Source organism: Branchiostoma belcheri, unplaced genomic scaffold (assembly GCF_001625305.1).
Source record: "Branchiostoma belcheri isolate BF01 breed outbred unplaced genomic scaffold, Haploidv18h27 scaffold137, whole genome shotgun sequence".
NCBI classification, from domain to species: Eukaryota; Metazoa; Chordata; class Leptocardii; order Amphioxiformes; family Branchiostomatidae; genus Branchiostoma; species Branchiostoma belcheri.
This window is the reverse complement of record NW_017802791.1, coordinates 327,858-337,267: the sequence shown is the minus strand read 5'-3', so window position 1 is coordinate 337,267 and position 9,410 is coordinate 327,858. Positions and strand designations below refer to the sequence as shown.

The 9,410-nt window shown below is 40.3% G+C and overlaps 1 protein-coding gene across 1 annotated transcript in view; it reads left to right on the top strand.

Moving 5' to 3' along the window:
• LOC109464358 (IgGFc-binding protein-like) overlaps window positions 1–9,410 on the top strand; it is a 45,353-nt gene that overhangs the window by 27,982 nt on the left and 7,961 nt on the right. The window contains exon 8 of the mRNA XM_019761306.1: window positions 5,191–5,205. Within this exon, the coding sequence (XP_019616865.1) occupies window positions 5,191–5,205 (15 nt within the window). The remainder of the gene's footprint in view (window positions 1–5,190; window positions 5,206–9,410) is intronic.

Sequence of the window (9,410 nt, the reverse complement as noted above, 5' to 3'; positions counted from 1 at the left end):
ACCATCGATCGGGGAACGCCTGCAAAAGGAGGCTACATAAGATATGGTTCCTTGTTAACAATGATGTTTATTCATAGAAGTCGTGTGTATGTGTTAACTCGGTGCGGCCAAAAGCCGGTGCGATCAATGTGTCAATGGAGGCGTTTAACACCCTTTTGTCTCACAAGGCTAGGAGACAGACCAGTGTCAGACAGACGGTCGTGAATGACACTCATTTCCTACAAAAAAATCTAAACATAGGGGGCAGCCCCTAGTAACAACGACATCTGTGGATCAGTTAGCCCCGTGACACCGTGAAGAGGTGACGGTCGAGAATAGTTTTGTCAGGCCTTTCTGCAAGTTGTTTATTAATACAGCGTTTTTGACTCAGGAGATTTGTTTCCCGGACTTTTGACCAAAACTATTCAAGTCCGACTCAGCTTTTCTTTAATACCCGTGAGTTTCGCAGAATAGTAGTGACGTTTTAGGGCAGGCGAGTGGAGAACACGTGTCGGATACGTCCGGCGTGACTGTGTGGCGATCATGGCAGAACCTGAACATACTAGCGAGTCAGACGGCCAGGAAGTCGATTCAGCTGCAGTTGCCGGCCCATCCAGGTTAGTAGTTAAATTCCTCAGTGGCGTAGACCGTTTACGTGTCCGTATCAATGCCAACAAAGAGGTTTTCATACTGTTATTTACAAAAAAAGGTACCCAACCAGCGAGTAAGTTGTAACTAACATAACGCCTGACTATGGCGGCCAAACCTAGTTTGATTTAAAGAAAATCTTTATCGGAATCAGTATATGAAGTTGATCGGTCACAACTTGCTTTGTGTTGAAGGCAAAAAAATCCATAAACTTACAGATTTTTCGGAGCGGCGGAGTTTATCATTCATATCTTTTGGAGGGGGGCGGTTATATATGCTCGATTTTCACACAAGCTAAGATTGACTCCAAACTCCGAAGAGCCCTATTAGCTTCCTGGATTCACCCTCTGCGGCAAAAGTAACTTCCTTTTTAACGGCATAAGTAGAACCAAGGAGGTTGAACCTTGGTAGAACCTTATCCCGCGAAACCCCCCCCCCCTCGCGGCATCTTTGAAACTTGTATAAGTAGCCATAGTAGTACGAAGGCCCATTGGTACAAACTGAGGCGTACTATTATTCACCGGGGTGTGTGGTTTATATTCTTCCATGGGATGACCAATTTCAACGTAAACAAGATAAATGGTCGGGAGGAAGGAAAATAAGATAAATAATACTTAGCAATTCATATCAAAGTGACATTGTCAATGAGGGATTGGTTTTCAGACCTTCCCTGTGGGCAAGGTGAAGTAAAAAAAATGGTGATTTATGACACCACATTTGGTTGTTAATGTTCCATCATTTTAAGGCATATCATTTAGCATTTGATGTCATATGGAAGTCACGATAAAGTGACAAGGCTCTTTTCCAGGCTTAACCATCTAGATTATAATAACAGGTGCGTTGATGAAGGTTAGACATCCAGGTAAACGATACTCGTAAGAAAATTCAAACTCTACTACTGGATCAGTTAACGGATTTATTTCCGGACGTTTCGAGTGACATCCATCACTCTTCTTCAGCGTCACAAATGAACAGAGAACCGATTCACTCTTATGTACAAGTAACTAGAAAAACCGGTTAAACAACAAGGTCCGTAAGAAGCTTTATCATGTAAAAGAACGGTTCACTCAATGTACAGGAATTAGAACTAGAAAAACCTGTTCAACAACCGTAAGAGTCTTTGTCATGTAAGGAAGGTTCCTATGGTAAGAAATTACCATAGGAAAAGTTACTGTCCCTTGGGCTGTGGCAGGGCGGGATCCCATGTGCTTGAGAGTTCAATGCGCAGTCCCCCCTTCCTGTTCAGGGTGGGGTTGTAGATGCGCTCATAGATGGCCTCCTTCACTCCGCGCTCGTACCAACGTGGTTCACGGTCGAGGATGTCGGTTGCCTCTAGCTTGAAGGAGTGTCCCTGGTTGTGTTTGGTGTGATGGTAGATAGCAGAAGAGTAGCCGCTTGCTGTAGCCCTGCAGTGTTGTTTGTATCTCTCCTTCAGAGGTTGGCTGGTTTCCCCGATGTAGGTGTCATTGCAGTTAGGTTCCTCGCATTTGAGTCTGTAGATCACCTCTGACTTGATGACACCAAACACAACCAGGGACACTCCTTCAAGCTAGAGGCAACCGACATCCTCGACCGTGAACCACGTTGGTACGAGCGCGGAGTGAAGGAGGCCATCTATGAGCGCATCTACAACCCCACCCTGAACAGGAAGGGGGGACTGCGCATTGAACTCTCAAGCACATGGGATCCCGCCCTGCCACAGCCCAAGGGACAGTAACTTTTCCTATGGTAATTTCTTACCATAGGAACCTTCCTTACATGACAAAGACTCTTACGGTTGTTGAACAGGTTTTTTCTAGTTCTAATTCCTGTACATTGAGTGAACCGTTCTTTTACATGATAAAGCTTCTTACGGACCTTGTTGTTTAACCGGTTTTTCTAGTTACTTGTACATAAGAGTGAATCGGTTCTCTGTTCATTTGTGACGCTGAAGAAGAGTGATGGATGTCACTCGAAACGTCCGGAAATAAATCCGTTAACTGATCCAGTAGTAGAGTTTGAATTTTCTTACGAATAACAGGTGGTGTGAACTCCTGATATAAGAAATGAATCTATTTGGGCAATGCTTGATACTAGTAATATGCATTTCATCAAACACTTAAAACAGTTTCAGTGCCTTGAGTTGTGATTGGTCTTGTCTGAATAACAATCCCTCATTGACAGTTGGCTACAACTGAGATAATGTCTCAGTTGTCTCAACTTGTCTTCATCCACATTCGGATAGGTCTTTCCACTTAGGCCATGTTGATTTGATCATATGGATGACATCCATGCGCATAAATTTTTGACCGTTTCCAAAAAAATGTTTTCAACCATACTGTAAATCAGTTGCAAAATGAGAAAAAAATACCAAGTTACAAAAACAATATTGGACAATGATACGATCAAACAAAAAAGACAAAAATGTATAGAACTGAATTTGAAGAGTAGATTATTTCCTGTACCATATACTCGGTGTCATTTGTTCAACCTTCATAACCCTGATAACCACATAGATTTCATTATGAAAGCAACTTTTTTCATTCGCATGCTCGCATTGATCAGTTTTGGGGTTCCCAGAGGATGTCATCCATATAATCAAATCAACATGGCCTTATTAAGTACCCGCCATAGAGGCTACATCTGAACCTAACGCTCTAGTTCACAAGTATGCTCCTCTATGCCTTTGTATGTTACACTTATCTGTTACATATAGAATACTGAAACCATGTTTGTCAACTGTTCGGCTTTGTTGTGGACACAGTGTCTTTGGTTTGTCTTTACAGAGTTAGGTTTGACCTGGAGCCTCATAAGGAAACACTTATCCAGTACTATCATGAGAGAGGGATGCAAAACCAACGGGGTGCAGAAAGTAAGAGACTGATCGAGGAGTTAGCTCTGAAGATTAAAGCCCCCAAGGATACAATCGAGGTGAGATTGACATTAAATCATAGTTGAATTTTATTGAATGAAGATCTTTCATTCAATGTACAACATGTCTCCCTGTGCTATTTACTGTGAGGCAATGGAAATTAAACCTGACCTTGTTCACAACAAAGAAAATTTGATAGTGTAAACACTACTTCTAAGCTTAGATGTTACTGTAACAGTACTATAAATCATTATAGTATAATCTTATTGATCTGACATATCACTTACTTATCACTTTTTTGGCAATGATGGAAATGTAAGACCAGAATGTTGGTATGTTTTTTGATTGAAAGTTTGTCTACATGCATTAGAGATGTGTATCACTTAGTTGGAGTTACATAGTTTGTATCAGTTTATGATTAGGAAGTGTATCTCTTTTTTTATCAGACAATGTATGCGATTGTAGTACAGGTGACATCATAATGCACATGCTTAATAATTGTCAGGAGTACAATGTAGCTAAAATCCCCACTATTACACAATACATACAGAACTGGATCCGCAACTGGACAAAGAAACTGAGGAAGCAGAAAAGAAGAGAAGAAGGAGGAGATGAGCCATCCAGTAAGAAACAAAAAGTTTCAAAGAGAGCATGTGACCCCTACAGGTGTTTCCTGAAGCATCACCTGGCAGGTAAGGTTAATAAATTGATAGGCTACACACACACACTCTGGACATGCAATATTACATCTACACATTGATAATACATCATATCAAACCTCATAATAGCAAGTGTAGTAATACATAGTAGTAAGTTGAACAGCCTCAGACAGTAGCTGTTTGTTTCCTATTGCTTTACCATTACTTTCTTTTATATTGTACATGCAAGTAACCTTCAGGCATGAGTTTGCAAATGAATATTAATTTACATAGCCCTGTAACGTTATGGCATTACCAGCATTTTCATATTTAGGAGATGCAAGTCACTACTAATTTACATGAACAGAGTACCCATAATTTGAATTACTTTAACTTGTGACTGACACCACAGGAAAAAGCGGGAAGGCTGACTTCAAGGCAGCCAGTCAGGAGTATAAGAGGATCAAGGAGGAGGAGCCTCAGCTGTACAGGAAGTTCCAGGAAGAGGCAAGGCAGGCTGCTAAAACAACAATTAAAGACCTGGATGAAAGGGAGAGGCAACAACATGCCCACAAGCAGTACAAGGGTCTGGCTGAAACTGTAAGTTAAGTCCTGAGGAGTCAAACTAGAGACATTACTAGAGATGACCAGTTTGTTGACCAGATTTACCCCATATACATACATGTACCAAGATTTATTGCACTGGATGTGTAATAGAATACATGTAAGGAGTGATGAAGGTTGATAATAAACCGCTTATGGTTAAACAAAGCAGTAGCAACATCGAATGTTTTGTATATGTTCAGAGTATATAGAATTGTTCCTACACTTGTGTGTAAGTTAGAAATGTTCAATGGGTATACTAATATTCATTTATAATCCTGTTTTTCCTGTTAGATTTCTGACATGCACACCTGTGGGTGGGAAGGGTTTGTGGTGTTTTACGACAAGGTTGCAAAGGACATCAAGTGCTGTGGAACTACAAAGGCTGAATCCTTCCTACAAAATAAAGCAGCACAGCATTTCATTGATGGTTTTGCGACCGCCATGATGCCCGAGTCTAATAACAGTAAGTATTATTAACATAACAGCTTAACAAAGTCATTACAACCCTCAGCGAAAATGTTTTAACATAACTTATGTCAGCTGACTTATGTGGATATGTAAAATCATACCAAACCATCTGAGATATATTGATTATTATTGTCTTTATTGTTCTCCATCCCAAGTTTAACCCTTTATAAAAGCTAACAGCTGGATGGGCAGCAATGCCTGTATGTATATATCAACCAAACCAGGATCCAATGACTGAATAAATAAAATCTTGTAGGGAGGGCAATATGTACAGGGAACAAAATAAAGAATGATCACATCTCACTCAAATGACACCATATTTCAGATTTATTGTCCTGAGCATTTCGTTCTTGTCTCTTTAAAATGTGACTTTATTTAAGATCCAAGAACTGACATTTGTAATTGATAAGGGAAAGCCGATTGTGTTTTCACCATCAGGATAGATAAAGATTTACCATGAAATTCAATGCATTTCATATACTAGTAAACAGTGTGTTTTTTTTACCGTTTTTCAGACATCCCAAGGAAGGAAGAGACCAGTCACCTACGAAAGCAGCTCAGGGATGTCTTGAACAGGAAGTGGTGTAAGTTGTCGTCATCATTATGTGGTTATCATGTCTACATCTGTGTGCTGATCTCTAACTCTGGGGGAGGGGAGAATTACTACTCAAGTATAGGTTGTGTTATACGTCAAGCATCATTTAAAAGCAAAATGACATGTAGTCTATATGAGCTGGAAGTTACAAATAGTTCATGACAAAGTTGAATGCCAGTTTTAACTTGATAATCTGGGGTGCTGCAAAAAGGTTTAGAATGTATCAACAGCTGTAGTTTATTATACATCATACTTGGTCAATGCATAGATGATAAATCTACTGGTACAGTAAAGATTGCTGTTTTTTTTTAGGCGCTGCTACTGGAGGAAAGCAGTTCTCCTATGAACTGTTGAGGAAGGGACAGGTGGCAGTGGAGGGTCTGCCTGAGGGCGTAACCCTCAGAAATCCCTCTGAGTTAGGGCACAGCAAGTTGAAGGCAATTCTCCAACATCAAGATAATTTAACTGTACGAGGTGAGTTATCCTAACATCTTTATAACACAAAAATAGTCATCACAATGCCAGACATGCCATTACAGTACTGTAGAAAGTCACTAGAAATCCTGCAATGATGATCAACCTTGGTAACAACCAGTGTGTGCGTATCAAATATGATGAAGATTTATCCACAAAATTTTATTCAGCAGTTTTTGAAATGTTTTTGCTCCACAGGTGTACAAGGCATCAGTATGTTACTGGAAATCATGATTGTTTCAACTAACAGTGCACTTTTTTCTTTCATAGTTGTCGAGGCCCAGGAAGACAGATCAGCAGGTATGGTCTACATTGAACTTTCATTAGATAGAATTCATTCTCTCAGTGAAAGTGCACCTTTCTGGGCCATGCCACACCAGTGGTGTGGCATGTTTGATTATATGTGTGTGTGTTTGGTGCCATTATGACCTGCATTACACTGACACTGACTCTCTATCATGTTTAGATGACCAAAAATGCTTAATGTAGTGAATGTGTAACTATCCTTCTTTTCATTTTGGGTACAAGCATGTCAAATTGACTGAAATTCTCTACTTACACAGGACATGACCAAGAAAATGACAGCTCTACACCTGGTGGCAGGCATGATGACGATACTGGTAATTTGTTTATCTACTTCAGTTAATGAAGATATAATGAGGATATTAGCATGTGGCCAAACACCTGGTATTGTATGATCAGGTAATTTGTATCATCAAAGGTGCTGTATAACAGATTAAAAAATCAAATGTCATAAGTCAGTGAACATCATTTGTAAGCATGTCTTTGTTGTGTCCTCTGAACAGTTGAATCGCTCTTGACGGGAGTTGTCGAGGGGCTGCAGGCAGCAGGACAGCAGAGCAGGGAGGTCACCATCGACCCTCCAAACCAGCCAGGATTGGAGGGGGCTGCAACAACAAATGGCAAGGGGACAAGGAGAGGGAGGGATAAAGGGAAAGGGAAGAAGAGGGGGAAGAAGAACATTCCGAAGCTGGGAAAAGGAAAGCGGAGGAAGAGAATTGTGATGGAATCCGACTCGGACTCAGACACCCCATTGTCTAAATATAAGTAGACATTAATAGTCCTATTTCTTAACTGTTTCTAGCTATAGGATCTAGGTACTAGGAGTAATTAAAGTTGTAATAGGTAAATACACTATAAAGTACTTGTATCATGCATTGTGACTGGGATTAACAACCATTTTAATGAGGTGATGCATCTGAGTCAGTGTACCTTGAACAAGCAGTACTCGCTGTTTGAATATAGCTGTTATGTTTCTGTGTGAATATATGACCAACACTAAAGGTATACGGCTGATATGCCTTTATACATTGAGCCAATATATGGCCAAAAAGCATTCCTCTGGGACAGTACTGGTTGTACAGCACCCTTATCTTAGGTTGCATTGTCTGGTCCAGTTAAGAAGTTGTCCTGATGGGCTCTGCATTTCCTTTGATTTTTGAAGACAATATCCATTCAGCTGCATGTTGACTCTTGACACCTGTATGAAATAGTGGAAAAGTGAAAGGTTATGTTCTGTTACCACATTACTAATAGGTATTCCAACGCTACCGTGAAAACGTCCTACCGCATGGCGGTCGGAGAATTTGTTACCATATTTACAACTTCGTAGCGCCAAAATAAATCCATTAAAATAGGCATGTTATACATCAAAATGAAGCAAATAAACTTGTTTATCCAGTGTTGCATGTCCTGGGTTCCTACGATCCCGAAAACTCCAGAAATTTGCCGATAAAAACGGCTCCGAGTTAGCCGGACGTGCGTCTCGCCGAGCGCGGGCGCCATATTGCCTCCTTCGCCGGGGGGAAACCCCGATCTCACGGCGCTTGCGCCTCGCCGTCCTTGGCGCCAGTAGAGTAAAGCTAGCACCATATTCAAGAGCAGATTACGAGCTTTAAAATGATACTAGTGACAAGTATATAGTAACAGAATTCGGGGCCAAAAATGGTGATTAAAAATTTTGGAAATTCTCATTTTGAAAAATCAGCGCACAATCTTTGGCCTTTATATTTGTCACCGATGTCAAAATGATCGCAGAAAACAGGGCTTTCTGATGATGTAATCGGTTTCTTCTTCGAATGTACGTCCGCGAATCGCGAGCTCGGATTCTCGAGCTACGCAAGGCCGGTTTGTTTACGTTTGTTTACTGACGTCGCTGCGCGTCACAGGGGCGCGCGAAAATTCAAGCCTCGGGCCTCTGTCAGCGCGCCGCTTGCTCACTGAGCCGGCGCAAATGAAAGGTTTTCTACACCATGAATCCAGAATTTCAAGGTAAACTATACTTTTTTTCTATTTTTGGTGTGTTGACATAATGTTGTAGTGGTAATTGGTCACAACTTTCATACAAGAAGTTATGATAAATAGAGAGTATAATGGTGCACATTTCATGTGTTAGAGTATCATTTATGTTTAGCTATAGCTTTCACAATATTTCTAGTGTTCACAGCATTTTTGTCAATGAAATAAATTTTTTTGATTGTGTAATTTAAGAGTTATAGTGTGAAAACTATGACTGATTTTGTAGAAATTATCATTATAGTATTTAATCAAGTTGCTGTCGTTTTTGTGATGAAAGAAGAATACTTGCCTCAAGTTCCAAGTGGAAAATACTTTATGTGTTTCATTTGTTGAACTTGAAGGCACCGCTGGCCCCCGGTTAGGGGTCATAGCGTGGAACCTATGCCCAATTTTTTCAAAAATTAGTACAGTATTAAATACTATTTCATAGTACAGTATTAAAGTTTGTTTTGTTTTTTGTGATGAAAGAAGAATACTTGCCTCAAGTTCCAAGTGGAAAATACTTTATGTATTTCATTTGTTGAACTTGAAGGCACCGCTGGCCCCCGGTTAGGGGTCATAGCGTGGAACCTATGCCCAATTTTTTCAAAAATTAACTCATATCATAGTACAGTATTAAAGTTTGTTGTTTTTTTGTGATGAAAGAAGAATACTTGCCTCAAGTTCCAAGTGGAAAATACTTTATGTATTTCATTTGTTGAACTTGAAGGCACCGCTGGCCCCCGGTTAGGGGTCATAGCGTGGAACCTATGCCCAATTTTCCCAACAGAAAGAATCATTTTCCCAGCATACAGATTTATTGGTTTTTGTTTTCCTTGTCAGGCAAAACACT